Source organism: Haliotis rufescens, unplaced genomic scaffold, assembly GCF_023055435.1.
Source record: "Haliotis rufescens isolate VD_foot unplaced genomic scaffold, xgHalRufe1.0.p SCAF_7, whole genome shotgun sequence".
Classification (NCBI taxonomy): domain Eukaryota; kingdom Metazoa; phylum Mollusca; class Gastropoda; order Lepetellida; family Haliotidae; genus Haliotis; species Haliotis rufescens.
This window is the reverse complement of record NW_025964361.1, coordinates 29,075,364-29,092,183: the sequence shown is the minus strand read 5'-3', so window position 1 is coordinate 29,092,183 and position 16,820 is coordinate 29,075,364. Positions and strand designations below refer to the sequence as shown.

At 41.7% G+C, this 16,820-nt stretch overlaps 1 protein-coding gene across 1 annotated transcript; it reads left to right on the top strand.

Moving 5' to 3' along the window:
* The first annotated feature begins 557 nt into the window (after nucleotides 1–557).
* On the top strand, nucleotides 558–13,816 carry LOC125376199. The gene is made up of 9 exons (XM_048388150.1): nucleotides 558–686; nucleotides 977–1,214; nucleotides 3,688–3,809; nucleotides 3,969–4,065; nucleotides 9,327–9,569; nucleotides 10,307–10,416; nucleotides 12,658–12,754; nucleotides 13,149–13,313; nucleotides 13,587–13,816. Exons 1-9 carry the CDS (start codon nucleotides 558–560, stop codon nucleotides 13,814–13,816), a joined length of 1,431 nt encoding a protein of 476 aa, XP_048244107.1.
* Nucleotides 13,817–16,820: the final 3,004 nt, after the last annotated feature.

The window sequence follows — 16,820 nt, the reverse complement described above, 5'->3', positions numbered from 1 at the left end:
TCTTTGTTTGTTGTTTAGCGACGCACTTAGCAATATTCCCGCTATATGAGGGCGGCCTGTATATAATAAAGTCTAAATCAGATAATCCAGTGATTGATATCATGAGCAAGGATCCACGTCTAAATGTCTAATGCAGTGACGCATTTTCTACTGCGTGAAGGGGCGGCCGGATATCCTGGTGGTTGAAACGTTCGCTTGTCACGCCGAAGACCCGGGTTCCATTCCCGACATAGGTACAATGTGTGAAGCATTTCTGGTGTCCCCCGCTGTGATATTGCTGTGATATTGCTAAAAGCGGCGTCAATCTATACTCACCTAGTCTTCTGTGTGAATGCAAACAGTGTGTGAGTGAGTTAAAATTTTACGTCGCATCGGCATTATTTCAGCCATATAGTGACGAGACCAAGTTAATATATTAACAATTCAGTCATTTATGCAAAGTTATATTTAAAAACAGTTGATGAAACATATTTGAGCATAACAATATGATGTATACAGTTTCAAAACACGGGCTATAGGCCACCAGTAACCAAAGCTGGTCCACCTCGCTGGGAATCATGGGGACTTACAGTACCTCTGCTTCCTGCATGATGCCCAGCAGGATCTACGTCATCACTTCAGCCAATACAAACAGACAAATTCGCAATTACAGGAGATACGTGAACAGGCGGTCAAACTCGATGCAGGTGAGCTAAAACATTTATAAAGATCTTCACATTCAACATATGTGTGGGTTATCGTTAACCAGTCCACTGTGAGTCCTACAGATGGAAGGATGATCCTTCTGACCCTTGCAGTCTCCCTGCTGCAACTCACATCTGTACATGGCATCAATCAGACTATCACCACGAGGAGTAGCTTGAGATGCTTCTTCCATTGTTCCATGAACCCATGGTGCAAACAAGTTACCAAAACACATAAATCGCCAAGGAAATGGTTCTGTGTTTTAGAAAATGGTAAGCACCATTGGACACAGAGGAAGACCGTTTCTGTGGAATCCTACATTCAGAGTACTACCAATGTCTACCACAGGCATGTTCTGCTGCAAGAAATACACAGCGTTGTAAAGGAGGATTCAACTTTGGCAAAAGGAGATTCCGGAAGACGTTCATCAGAATCACATCAAGCACCGAACGAAACATTCGGTGGAACAATAACAACCCCAAACCCCCATCTTGATGCCTATGTTCCAGGGAAATATGGTATTCTTAGGGGTAAGATTCTTTATATTGACCGTTTAAGGATGAGTCATACATTTCAATATCTTCAGCAACCCATGTTTGCCGTAAAAGGCGACAGTGCTTGTCGTTAGAGGCGACTAACGGGAACGGGTTGTCAACCCAAACGGAGATGGTGAGTGAGTTGATTTTCACGCCGCTTTTAACATTTTAGTGACACATCATGGCGAGTCACTTCTTACGAGAAGAGGGGGCACGGGTGGCCCAGTCGTCTAAGGCGCCGCGATTCGCTGTGCAGAGTTGCGGCCCTTGGGCACGCCAGAAACCTATGATTGTGGGTTCGAATCCCGGTTCCCCCCAATTATGTTTCTAGGTTTGTCAGCACCATACCCGTGCTCGTGGGTTTCACCGAAGTGGTAAACGTCTGAGACCTGCATCACTTCGGGCTTTCCTCCCACATTAAGCTGACACGCCGTGATATGACTGGAATACTGTTAAAAGCGGCGTTAAACCCAACTCACTCACTCACTCTTACGAGAAGAAAGCCCGACGTGTGCATGTCGTAGATGTTTACTACTTGGCCAAACTCATGCATGTCTCTCCTTATGATGACTTTATATCTTATTTACCATTGTAGCTCCAGCACATAGTCTTTAGTATTTATTCATTAATGGATGCCAATGCTGACAGAAACTTTTGTTACGTGACTGTCTTTGTTGACTTTTGAAACGGGTGAATAAATGTACATATCCGGGTGAGCTACTAGTAACAGAATTTGTTTGTATCAATTTAGTAATTTATGTATTTGAAATATTGAACCAAAATGCTTAGTACTATTTTAGCATTTCCCTTGTTTGTTTGTTGTTTAACGCCACACTCAGCAATATCCCAGCTATATGACGGCGATCTGTAAACAAGAGGCCCATAGGGCCTGTATCGCTCACCTGGATATTTACACAATCATGACAAAATATAAAACTGCAAATATTTCGTATTTTTTAAAAGCAATATAGCCAAATTATCCCTATTTCGCCCCGCCCCTCAGCCCCTTGGGGGTGATCAGCCCTTCCATTTGTACAATTATAAAATAATTCTCACGACCAGAGAATGCCTCCAACCAAATATGGTTGATATCTACCTCATAGTTCCAGAGACGAAGTCGATTAAAGCAGTATAGCTAAATTACCCCTATTTCGCCGCCCCCTTGGGGGTCAGCCCCGCCATTTGTACAATTTTGAATCCTCACCACCGGAGAATGCTTCCAACCAAATATGGTTGATATCTATCTCTTAGTTCCGGAGACGAAGTCGTTTAAAGCAACATAAGCTGGACACAGTTTTATGGATAACAACTTCTTTAATACTGTAAAAAGCGACGTTTCGGTATAGATCCTTACACCCTTGTCAAGCAATCTTGCTTGACATCGGTATAAGGATCTTTACCAAAACGTCGCTATCAAACAATGTAAAGTAATATATAGTTATGCATTTTGAATCCTCACCACCGGAGAATGCTTCCAACCAAATATGGTTGATATCTATCTCTTAATTCCAAAGACGAAGTCGTTTAGAGCAATATAACCAAATTAGCCCTATTTGGCCCCGCCCCTCAGCACGTTAGGGGGTCAGCCCCACCATTTGTACAATTTTGAATCCTCACCACCGGAGAATGCTTCCAACCCAATACGGTATATATATATATATATATATATATATATATATATATATATATATATATATATATCTTAGTTCCAGAGGAATATTGCTGAGTGCGGCGTTAAACAACAAACCAACCAACAAACTAGTTCCAGAGACTAAGTCGTTTAAAGCAATATAGCCAAATTATCTCTATTTGGCACCGCCCCTCAGTCCCCTGGGTTAATCAGCGCTACCATTTGTACAATTTTAATCCCCACCACTTAGGGATGCTTCCAATCAAATTTCCAATTAGTGGTTCAAAAGAAGTCGTTTGAAAACATTGTTTACATACGGACGACGGACGCCACTGAATGGCATAAGCTCACTCGGTGAGCTAATATAATCAAGTCTGGACCAGACAATCCAGTCATTTACATCATGAGCATCGATTCACGCAATTGGGACACGGTGACATGCATAAACAAGTCAGCGAGCCTGATCACCCGATCCCGTTAGTCACCTCTTACGACAAGCATTGTCGCCTTTACGGCAAGCTTGGGTTGCTGAAGACCTATTCTACGCCGGATCTTCACGGGTCTCAAGAAGGCATAAACGCAAAAAAACAGGTGTGCACAATGAGTGGATTTATGCAAATCATATTGAAGTCCATTCTTATAAAAAAATGTACGGAAATATAATTACTTCAAAGAAAGCTGTTTTAATCATTGACATGAAACATAAACGCAAAAGGATTTTCTCTGTTTGCAAATGGAATAACACGGAATCCGTCTCAATTTATTTATTGTTTATTATTATTGTTTATATGAATACAGTTCATAAGTAAGTCTAAGTACGTATTCCTGCAATTTCAGATTGTTCTGACGTGAAAAAGCAACACCCTGATGCCTTAAATGGCGTGTACAGTATTAACCCAGACACCACCATCCCCTTCAGCGTATACTGTGACATGACAACATCGGGTCTCGCATGGACTGTAAGTAACACAACAATGTCAACTCATGTTTGGTTGTATAAAAACATAAATGTTTCCTGGGCACATTCCCTTGAAATAATTAGAAGGGATGTAGGAGTTTTAAAAAAAGAAAAAAGAAGTTATATTCATACATGCATAATCCACAATTGATGTGTTCAGGTGATACAGAAGAGACGCGATGGGTCTGTACGGTTCAACAGAACAAGTGCTGAGTACACGGATGGATTTGGAGATCTGAAGACAGAGTTTTGGTTAGGTGTGTAGACTTAATAAATACCAACATGACCTTCAATCAGAGTGGGGGGTAGGGGGTGGTATACAACGGTATATTTGATAATAAAGCCACTTTTTGTCGAGAAAACTGCTGAGGTTCTTAATAGTTCAATAGTTCAAGGGTGGAGGCTCATTTTAAATGGGTTACATATCTCCTAGATGCACCACTTTCACCCTTTATACACTCTTAAAAAATTGAAACGCACAGGTAGATTTTTAGTAAATTTATTGTACCTAATACGTCGATATATAAAATTTTGTTGTTGTACAAAGGCATTGAAAACTGTCCATTGTCATGTCAGATAAGGCCACAAGGTATGCGCAATCACGGCTCTGCATCTCCTCGGCACTGACTGGAGAAGTGTACGAATTCTGTCCTGCGGAATTCTGCGCCATTCTGCTTGTTACTCGTTGGCTAGTTGTGGGAGTGTCTGCGACGTGTTCTGATGTTGACGTAAACGTCGATCGAGTTCATCCTAGTTGTGTTCGATTAGTTTGAGATCTTTAAATCTCGACGGCCAGAGCAAATCGTTGATGTTGGCATTATGAAGGCATTAGTCTACCGTGACACGCGCTGTGTGCGGTGGAGCGTTTCCTGCTCCCCCTGGCGGTCAATAATTGGAAGAAGGTGAGGTTGAAGGATTTGATTCATATAGCGATTTGATGTCAAATTTCCGTGAACTACAATATCGTGGTGTAGGATATGGCCCATCTTCCCGAGGCAAGAGAGTTAACTGACTTTAAAAGTCCACTTTCCACCCTTGCCGACCTAGGCTTGAATTCCTTGGCTCGATCGTAGCGCCACAAGTGGCTAATATGAGTTATGTCCCTTCTCTGCCTCTCCTATGAACCAATCAGATTCCACCTCTCGTATCACTTGCATTTGCTTCAAACTAAATGGCGACTCATAGTCAAGACAATCTGATCGATAATCAATATCTATATTGTGATAAAACGGGTCTTACATCGCGTGAGCACCTTGATGAAAAACATGAAAAGATTTGGAAAATATCTGTTGACAACGAGTTAGCGGTGCACATGCTTTGCAAATCCTGCAGTCGATCAAAATCTGCATGACACTTTACGAACTGGATTTCGATTTCAGTGCGCGATTTTGATTGGACTATGCATAGACTCGTTAGTCCAGCCAAAATGTAACTCCATAATACCAGCCAAGTTCGGCAAGGGTGGAAACTGGACTTTTATAGTCTGAAGATGGAGATATGGCCCCCCACACGATGACACTATGGCCATCGAAATTGTCGCATTCACGTACACAATGTGGGGCAAAACGCTCATTTCGACGACGATAAACACGTTGTCTTCCATCTCGCCGGTGAAGACGAAATCGTGATTCATAGCTAAACCACACTCGTCTCCAGTTTCTCAAATTCCAAGGCTGTAAGGTATGGCACCAACACAAGCGTCGTAGTCGATGGATCTGTTGCAAAACAGGGACGATAACCGGTCTTCTGGGTCAGATTCCAGCTGGTTCCTGACAGTCTCCGTAGCTGTGGCATTGCGATGACGTAGGTGGAACAGCCGAATGCAGCGATCCTGTGCAGGGGTGGTAACTCTTGGTTGGCCGGTTCTCGGACGGTCTGCAGTTGAACTGAAAGGTGTGTATCGGTCCAAATGGCGGCAAATAGTGCTGTGGTGGACGTTGAAGTGGCGTGCAACAGAAGACTGCGATTCCCCTCTTTGGATACATCCTATGCCTTTTTAAAGCCACTACCGCGAGTTACGAATGATATAACTTGCACGTGCATTTTGCTCTACTGTTTTCCTCCATGACCTTTTTGAACAAGTGTGAAAACAATGCCGTTTGAGACGTTCCAAATCAACCATGGCTGCGTTTGGACGCGCCGTTTGTCGAATATCAGGCCACCAACATTTTCCAATAGTGTATATCCAATTTATATACCGGATTTTTGTGTAGTCAGGTTCAATGAAGTACATACTACCTGTGCGTTTCTTTTTGTGAAGAGTGTATGTTCTAAAACCCGATACCGTTCCTACCCGATACCGTCCCCCCCCCCACCCTCGGGCATATAATGCGGGAGGAGGGGGGAGGGGGGGGGGGGGGGGGAGACGATCAGGCAGTCTGTCTGTCCGTCCGCCCGTCTGTCCGTAATCATTTCCTTTTCCGGGGCAGAACTCGAAAACAATTCAGTGTACTTGATCGAAACTTGGCAAATCTATCAGTCACATACTGAAGTTGTGCCTTTTGCTATTTAGGAATTTCAGAAGTTTCTATTTTTTACGTTTCCATGGCAACAAGTTGGACTTAGGTTCTATAAGTGTGGTGTTCGTTTCCGGAACGTAACTCAAAAACCGTTAAATACTTTCTTACAAAACTTTGCATGTCTATCAGGCACATACTCAACTGGTGCCTTTTGCTCTTTAGGAATTTTTTTTTTTTTTTTACGTTTCCATGGCAACAAGTTGGACTTTGGTCTATAGAGTAGAGTTCGTTTCCGGAGCATAACTCAAAACCCATTCAAAACTTTCTAACTAAACTTTGCATGTCTATCAGACTCATGCTGAACTGGTGCCTTTCGCTATTTAGGAATTATAGAAGTTTTTATTTTTTACGTTTACATGGCAACAAGTTGGACTTAGGTTCTATAAGTTTCCGGAGCGTAACTCAAAAACTGTTAAATACTTTCTTACAAAACTTTGCATGTCTACCAGGCACATACTGAACTGGTGCCTTTTGCTAATTAGTACGGTTGCCCATAAGGGACATGGAGTCTGTTTTTCAATATTTTGATATTTCACTTACTGTTATCGTAACCTTTTGCAAATTAACACGATTTGTCATACAAATATGTGATAAATCATGCATAAAGAAGATATTGAATAGCAGAAAAGTGAAGCGAAAATGTCAAAAATTAAAATGAAAATACAGAAAACTATTATTGTGGAAATATTATTACTGCGGTGGAAATATTATCACCGCGGAGGGAATATTATCACCGCGGTGGAAATAGTTTTCTGTATTTTCATTTTAGTTTTTGACATTTTCGCTTTTGTTTTTGACATTTCCATTTTAGTTTTTAACATTTTCCCTTCACATTTCAGCGACTCAATAGCTACTTGAAAGTACACTTTCCATGTTTTCGGTTGTTTTTACACATGATTTATCACATTTTTGTATGACAAATCGTGTCCCTTATGGGCCACCGTAATTTAGGAATTTTATAAATCTTTATGTTTTACGTTTCCATGGCAACAAGTTGGACTTAAGTTTTAATATAGGGTGGGTTCCCTCATTGAGTATAACAAATAAACTGTTAAATATTTCCTTGTCAAATACTGCATGTCTATATATAAAGCACATACTGAACTGGTGCCATTTGATATTAAGGAGTTTTAGAAATGTTTATTTTAGAATTTCCATTGCAGCTTTTTTAACAGGGGCTAAGAGAAATGTTGGGTCAATTACCTGGTTTGGGACCATAACGTGTTAAAATGGGCGGGGGATATAGATGACTTCGTTGACTATACGCTTGTTAAGTTATTGTTTCTTGTAATTTGTCATTTGTTTGCATAAAAAACCCCACAGAAACACACTTGTTTTACTTTCCATTTCATATAGATGCGACAATGGTGGATCTTTTGTGTGTAAACAATGTATGCTTCGTCAAGAATATTAAACTCTTGACCCATTACATACAGAATTGCACATTTACTTGTGGTTACTTTACAGACAGTTGCCGGGGGATATCTCATCTTTCTGATGACTCTTGTTTACATGTACATCTAAACTTTATAACCAGGACATGAAAAGATTCATCGTCTTACTGAAGGGAAATTGTCGCAACTGAGATTTGACTTGGAAGACTCCCATGGAACAAGGGGGCACGCAGTTTATACGCCCTTCACTGTTGCCAACGGCACGGACGGATATCGTATAAAGATTGGGACATATTTCGGGACTGCAGGTAAATATACCTGCCCATTGTACGGTTCCGACTATATCATCAGCATGTGTTTATGAATCACTATCGAATAGTGAGGATAAAGGGTGTTCGCGAAAAGGTGGGCGTATCCTGCACCACCGATGGCATCCGTCACAAACACACGCAAAGGTTAGTCAATTGTTCACCGGAATAACAGGGGAATTGCATCAGACATCATTTGGGTCACTCATGCGTCAAATTTCGAAATGTCTTCCCCATGTTTCTGAAAGCTTCATTGTAACCCTGATCAAACTTTTTAAAATCAACGTAGAAAGAGCATGCCCCATTGTACAGTAAACTACGGCTATAACGAACACGCTTTTAACGAACTGACGGATATAACGAATATACCTTTTGGTCCCGGCCATTGCTGTATATATGCTGTGTATATGCTTATAACGAACTACGGTTATAACGAACTAAAATTATTATTCCCTTTGAGTTCGTTTTAACCGTAGTTTACTGTATCTCAGACTTGTGAAATGTAGTCACCGAAGGATGGAGCTGCTGGAGCAGAAATTAAAGTTGACTACTGGAAAGTTGAAAAGCGGCCCAAACATGTATCTATGACGGGGCCACCCGTACGGCAGGATACAACGACTTTATAGTGATTCATGCTTATGATATGGCATGATTATAGAGCTTATGATTTTTCTCTGGCTTTGATGTTTTATATTATGATGATTTGTATCACTTTTAGTTTGTACGATTTATCATGTGTTTTAGCAATATTGTAACAACACTGCGCCAGGAGACAGATAAGTGGACAGCATACATTATGTCATTTTGGGGCTTCGAATGTGGGGTCATCACGTCCGTACGCCTTAACCATAACTTCCAAGAAAAAGGCCCTCAATACTCTGGTCTTGGGGTGAAATGTGGGGTGATCTGTAGTAACTATAATATTACCATTGATTTTTTTCAAAATGGATTTTGTAAAAGTTCAACACAAATCGTATAATATTAAGCAGATAATTTCCCCCGTATATAACAGCTTCAGTTGTCTAAATTGAAGCTGTAATATACGGGAGAAATTATCTGCTTAATATTATACGAGTCAGACAACCGCCGTCATATAGCTGACTAGCTGACATACTGCCCTAGTGCTGCGTTAAACACACACACACCCAGCCCCACCCCACCCTCACCCACCCCCCACACACCCCTCAATGTAGACGATGACTATATATATTCTGAATCATATATAGCTGTATAATTATTACGACATTATTGATGCAGACATTTGGCAATGATAATTATTGACTCACTCATCATTCAGGGGACTCATTCCGCGATGCCGATGGAGAACAATTCTCTACTGAAGATGATGATAGAGATGACAAATTATTTGACAATTGTGCCAAGAAGTATTTCGGGGGTTGGTGGTATAATGCCTGCGGAGGAAGCTGCCTGAATGGACTCTACACTGCAAGCAATGGCCGGGGGATATTTTGGAGAGACTGGAGAGGGGAACCTATCAAAGTCACCGAAATGAAGATACGTTCTTTGGAGAGAGTAAAAGGTAACCTCAGCAGTGCCAGTTACAATGGTTGGTTCTTATTCCCCCACACCGTGATATAACTTGAATGATGTCCAAAGCGGAGTTAAACCCAACTCACTCACTCTCGTGAAGATTCCGGGGTAGAATACGTCTTCAGCAACCCATGCTTGCCGTAAAAGGCGACTATGCTTGTCGTAAGAGGCGACCAACGGGATCGGGTGGTCAGACTCGCTGACTTGGTTGATGCATGTCATCGATCCAAACTGCGTCGATCGATGCTCATGATATTATTCACTGGATTGTCTGGCCCAGACTCGATTATTTACAGACCGCCGTCATATAGCTTTCATATTGCTGAGTGCGGCGTAAAACAACAAACCAGCCAACCAACCAGTCCTCCCTCCTCCAATGTTTAATGGTGGCTAAAACTGAAACCGACAGGAAATGGTTATTGGATGGTGATGTATTTGATACGGGTATCAAAGGCGATATTACACACATCATCTTAATGAGTATGTTACAGCAGGTCCGCCAAGTACCGTTTGATAACGTTTGAATTGTTGGGTCAGATTCAAGGGTATACTTTCTTTTGCGACTTATTTCTAATCCCATTGGTTTCTGTGCGAACAATGTCAAATAACTATTTTTGTAATTACATGACTTAAATATTAGTAGTTTGTTACAGTTATTATCCAGTTTCGCGTAGGCAAATGTTGGTTGTGGTATTTTCTCACGTGGATATTATATGTGTTCTTAAGATTGCGTTGGACTTCCAAAGAATAAAGGCGGGGCGTACATGGTAAATCCTGATGACCTGCATCCCTTCCCAGCTTACTGCGACACGACAACAGAGGATGGGAACTGGCTGGTAAGGGAATATACGATCATATTGTCAATGCTCTGGCACTCGGCATTAAGGGGATAATATGTCCTGGCCGGCTTGGAGTATATACTGTAAGTGTGTGGGGCGTCGATGTTAAACTGGAGTATGGGATTGCACTATAAAACCGGCATAAGTCAGGACTAGAACAAGCAGCCACGCACGCGCACGCACACACACACACACACACACACACACACACACACACACACACACACACACACACACACACACACACTAACACACTAACACTAACACACTAACACACACACTAACACACACACACTAACACGCGCGCGCACGCACGCACACAACTCTATAACTGCAAAAATCTCGAACGCAACGTTCAACCCCATTTCACGTCACCTCGCAAAAGGATTTTCATGTTTTTTGTGCATTCATCGAAGGATCACAGTATTGTTTAAAATCTCCTGTCGTAGCGAAACGATTGTATAATAAATTTGTGACTGCTATCCTTCGATAGAAGAAAGCATTAACACAAACCAATCCATTTCATTTCTTATATCGTCCTTTCGAACATGAATCATGTGTTTTTGAATGTGTCGGGTAAGTGTGAGGAACATGAGCAGCGCAATGATAAATGATATTCACTGTCCGTCGACACCCTGAGGTGCAGACCTTTCGCTGAGGTTGTAATACCAGGGACATCACTCAAATCCAGATCGTAGTAACAATCAATAGTTCTTATTTCAAAAATACTTTTAATATAGATCTAAGTAAACAAAGAAAGATTTGAAAACGTTGACTTTCCCCAACTGATGACTTTAACATATTTTCACTTGTTAAGTAACTGCCGTAAATGGTGACTATGCTTGCCGTAAAACGTAAATATCCTTGCCGTAAAACGTGACTATCCTTGCCGTAAAAGGTGACTATGCTTGCCGTAAAAGGCGACTATGCTAGCCGTAAAAGGCGACTATGCTTGCCGTAAAGGCGACTAACGGAATCGGGTGGTCAGGCTCGCTGACTTGGTTGATGCATGTCATCGAATCCCAATTGCGTGGATCGATGCTCATGATGTCAACCACTGAAATGTGTGGTCCAGACTGGATTATTCACTGACCGCCGTCATATAGCTGGAATATTGCTGAGTGCGGCGTTAAATAACAAACAAATCATACACGGGATCTCTACATGCATAAAAGCGACACTGACCCTTTCCATATCCATATTCTGTCAAAAGCAGAGTCGAGTGTACGGTTTCGACAATACCATGAACACGTGTTTATGAATCACTATAAATTAGTGATGATACCAGGTGTTCATGAAATGGTGAGCGTATCCTACCCCACCGGTGGCACCTGAAAATAACACGGGAACGTATGGTACAAGTCCAAATTGGGAACTTCATTATTTTTGTCAGCGATGCGTCAAATGTCCTCCACATGTCTACTATGAAACATTTTGAAAGCTTTACTGAGGTCTAGAATGTTGTTACCCAGATCAAACAACTTCTCAGCAAGAGTTGTATGATGCACTTTGAAATCTTGGTAGAAAGAGCATTCTCGACATTACCTCAAAAGTTATGAATTGTAGACACCAAAGGCTGGAGCTGCCTGAATATTGCTCGACATGAAGGGAAAGTTGACTATTGGCTTGTTGAAGTCATCCCTCTAGTTATACGGGACCGCCTCCGTGGTCTAATGGTAGAGCGTCCGCCCGGAGAGCGGAAGGTCCGGGGTTCGATCCCCAGCCGCGTCATACCAAAAGACGTTAAAAGATGGTACTTGTTGTTACCCTGTCTGGCGTTCGGCATTAAGGGGCTAAAACAAGGACTGGTCGGCTCAGAGTCAGTATACTGTGTCTGAGTGGGGTATTCATGTTAAACTGCGGCATGGTATCTCAGTGTGCTAGCACTATAAATCGGCATCAGTCCGGACTAGTACAAGCAGCCACACACACACACATACACGTGCATGCACGTCGCTTTATAAGTGCAATAATCTTGGATGCGACGTTAAACCCAATTTCACCTCACCTCACCTCTTGTTATACGGTTTTGTGGAGAGTGTTTAGTCACTTTGATTCTTTTTACATAGATCTTAATATGAAACAGGTGAGGCGGTCTCGCTGGCCTTCTTTATTTCTAGTTGGTAGGTAAATCAGTGGAAGGGAATTGGCTACTTGATGGCTAAAAGCAACAAAACCCTTTACGTTGCCCTACGAAATCACTCCATGGTTGAGATTGAAGGTCAAGGTAACTTTCAGGTTATTCAAAGGAGGAGGAGTGGGACTGTGAACTTCTATAGGACCTGGTCGGACTATGCTCGAGGATTCGGGGACACAGAAGGCGAATTTTGGATTGGTGACTATAGTTTTTTTTTTAGCTCATCTGGTCTGAAGGACCAAGGTGAGATTATGCCATACCGTGGCGTCCGTCGTCCGTACGGGGAGAGGGGGGCTAAAAAAGGTTATTCTGGAGTGATTTTTCCCGTTTGAAACACGTCATTGTACAGATGGATTGCCCGGTGTGTATATACATATACTTGACATCATATGACAAATACATTCATGTTACAAAAATCTGCCTTGGAGTCTGTTGCCATCCCAGGGGTCCGGCTCAACGGGGGCTTCGGTTCATCACTCAACATTATCCGAAATAAATTGAAAAAGTAATGGCCAAAAGGTAACCATTGTTGATTCTTTTCGGAGGAATTTATTTTGATCGAAGGAGTGTAATGACAACGTTTCTTTTAAAGGAAACAACGTTTTAAATCGTTTGACGAAATCTGGAAACACTATGCTAAGGATCGACCTTGAGGACCCTGCTGGAGAGAAGTGGTATGCCATATATCGGCACTTCAAGGTGGCAAGTGAAGCGGAATACTTCAAGCTCAGCATTGGGAATTACAGTGGAAATGCAGGTTTGATAAACACTTAATTATCGATTTCAATTTTAACCCTATGAAATTTAATTTTCATTTATAGAATATTGTTTTCCGAGTTCACAGGTGGTCAGCTCGCTGTGTAAATATGTCATGGGTATTAATCCGATTCGCCCATTAAAGATCCCTTCTCGTCAGAGGATGCACATAGAGTTCGATCAATACAATATATATTTTGAGTTGAAGAACAAACAAAGCTTTTGTCAAATGAACTATGTAAGTTTATGTCAATTAATTGAAAACTGATTTCAGGCGACAACCTAAGGTACCACGCTGGCAGAGAATTCAGCACAAAGGACAGGGATCAGGACCGCCACCTTCTTGTCAACTGTGCTGTCAAACATACAGGTGCTTGGTGGTACAACGCCTGCCACAAAAGCAACTTGAATGGACAATACAACATCACTGTCAATGGCCAGGGGATCGCCTGGGCGGGCCTAAAACTCCCACTCACGTTTACTGAAATGAAAATTAGACAATGAGAAAACTCAAGAACACGTGTAAATATACATAATATACTGGGTTTCGAAGACGTAAAGTACATTCGTCTCATCGAGTGACCCTAGAGTGAACATGTCCATCGACGAGATGAGATAAGCATCTCTTTAGACGAACTGAATAAATAAAGCTGAATTCTTTAATTCCCATTCAACTTTATTTTTGATAAAACATTACACTCTTCAGTACATGTCATCAACCCTATTACATCATGGCAACTATCTTCCCGAGGCAAGGGGTTTAACTGACTGCAAAAGTCCCGTTTCCACCCTTGCCGAACTATGCTGGAATTCCATGGCTCGATCGGAACGCCACCAGTGACTATTACGCCCAGTCAAAACGATCTGATCGATAATCATGATATTTATTGTAATAAAACGGGTCTTACCTCGCAAAATGCATCAAACTAGTTGATCACCTTGATAACAAACATGAAAAGATTTGGTAAATGTCTGTCGACACCCAGTTTAGGGTGCACATGCTCTGCAAATTCTGCACTTAAGAAGTTTACGAACCGGGTGTCGATATGGTTACGCGATTTTGATTGGACTACCTATAGACTCGTTTGTCCAGCCACGTGGGAAAGAGAGGATGCATATTATGAGTTAAGTGATTGTAAAAGTCAAAATAAACTACTGAGCAAATAACAACGTGTACACCCATGTTTGTTGGTGGTCAAAGATGAAACAAACAAGAAATGTGATGTACAGTAAAGTACGGTTATAACGAACTCAAAGGGACTACTAATTTTAGTTCGTTATAACCGTAGTTCGTTATAAGCATATATACAGCATAATACAGCTAATTATCGGGACCAAAAAAGTAGTTCGTTATATCCGTCAGTTCGTTATAAGCGTGTTCGTTATAACCGTAGTTTACTGTATTTGGTATTTTGTATGGGTACCACAGTTCTGTGTTTCGGCGACCGTTTTCAATCTAGTTACGTTACGTTTGTGAGTCGGGTCAAATCCAATTTTCAAATGTATACATTCTTTAGCCCTGCAGTCAGTGATAAAATGCATGATCATATATTCTGCCTATGAAGGTGTTTGACTTGTATTGTGTATGAGTTTATGGCACTGCCCCAAGAATTTCACGGTAAAGGTATAAATGTCGCGATCAGCGAGGATCCCGGGTTTATAGGTCTTCAGCAACTTATACTTGTCTTTAAGGACGACTATATAAGTCTGGTTGTCAGTCTCGATGACTTAGTTGATTTCGTGTCACCGTATCCCAATAATGTGGATTCATGCTGATGAGACCCGTGAAGATTCCGGGGTAGAATTGGTCTTCAGCAACCCATGCTTGCCGTAAAAGGTGACTATGCTTGTCATAAAAAGGCGACTAACGGGATCGGGTGGTCAGGCTCGCTGACTTGGTTGATACATGTCATCGATCCCAATTGCGTGGATCGATGCTCATGATGTCAATTACTGGATTGTCTGGTCCAGACTCGATTATTATACAGACCGCCGTCATATAGCTGTAATATTGCTGAGTGCGGCGTTAAACAACACACCAACCAACCAACCAATCATGCAAATGATGTCAGTCACTGGTCCAGACTTGATTATTTTCAAACCACCGTCGTATAGAGTATTTTCAGGTCATTGGCCAGCGATATATTGACGAGATTTTGTGTCCTGATCTTGTTCCATTCGCTAGAATTATCGGCAGAAATTTTGAACTGCAAGATGCCAATGCCAGACCACATCCTGCTCAGGTCGCCAGCGATTATCTCCGACGAGAAGGCATACGGACATTCAACTGGCCCCATAAGTCCCCTGACACGCCCCCACCCAATAGAGCATCTATAATCTCGGGCCGGGAGTGTACTCGAGAGACCAGGCACCCGCCAACGTGGCCGAGCTTCGGGTAGCGCTTCAGGCGGGATGGCGGGCAATACCAAGGGAAACCATACGCAAGTTTATCATCAGCATGCCACCAAGGTTCGTGCATCTATCGCCCAACATGGTGGACACACCAGATATTGATCTATACGCCCGAAATTAATTTTACGGACTTTCATCGTAATTAGACCTTCAGTATTATTTTCATCCGTTCCATTCTTACACATCCAGTACACATGAATACGTTGTGCTATTGTCATACAAGTGAATTAACTGGGTTCATTTTAGGATAAAAAATGACTGTAAATCAAAGCGTGAAAAATGTTTATGTCGTAGATAGCCCATCAAACACAGGCTGAAAATATAAAGAATAAATACGAAAGGTATAGTGCAATAGTTTTTTCTACACACAGCGCTTGCCAACGGCGGATGATTGATGACCAAGAGCTACATATTGTGTTAACTTGATGAAGGCCCTGGGCGTAAATAGTACCTGTCTAGCCCAATGCATCACGCTTAATAGGTTGATTGATTCTGATAAAAAAAAATCATTACAACTTTCTACTGGGGTTTCGCGGATGCAGAGTTTGCCGTTTCAATTATCCTTTTTCGGCTTTGGTTAAAATTGCAAAGCGCAGTGCGAAGCTCGATATAACATACCAGATGTTTACTTTGCTGTCTTCTTACATGTGATGCCTGACATTAAAGTAAATGTTTTGCAACAGAACCATTGGATGACAGGAATTACAGACAAATGGCGTGACCCAAGAGAAGCAACTATTGATCGATATTCCTGGCTACAAGCACTTCCTCAGCTGTTGCAGACAGAATATCACGGAAAATGAAACAGGTCGTCTAGAAAGCGTTTAGGATGTCAATTCCACAATCGCTTCGCGTAAGTTTCATGTTTTGTGTTTTTGAAAACTGTATCACTTTGTAAAATTAGTTGATTTATTTTGCCTCATTCTTAAGAATACGTTTGTAACATCATACACAAGTAACGTTATCCTCAGAATCTCTGAATGTAATGTGTTACAAATAAACGTGTGTGTGCATTTTCACGGGAAATCGCCCTTTCCTTGTATATGTAAAAATATCAAACTTATAAACTTATTAGATTAACCTGGAATCACTTTCA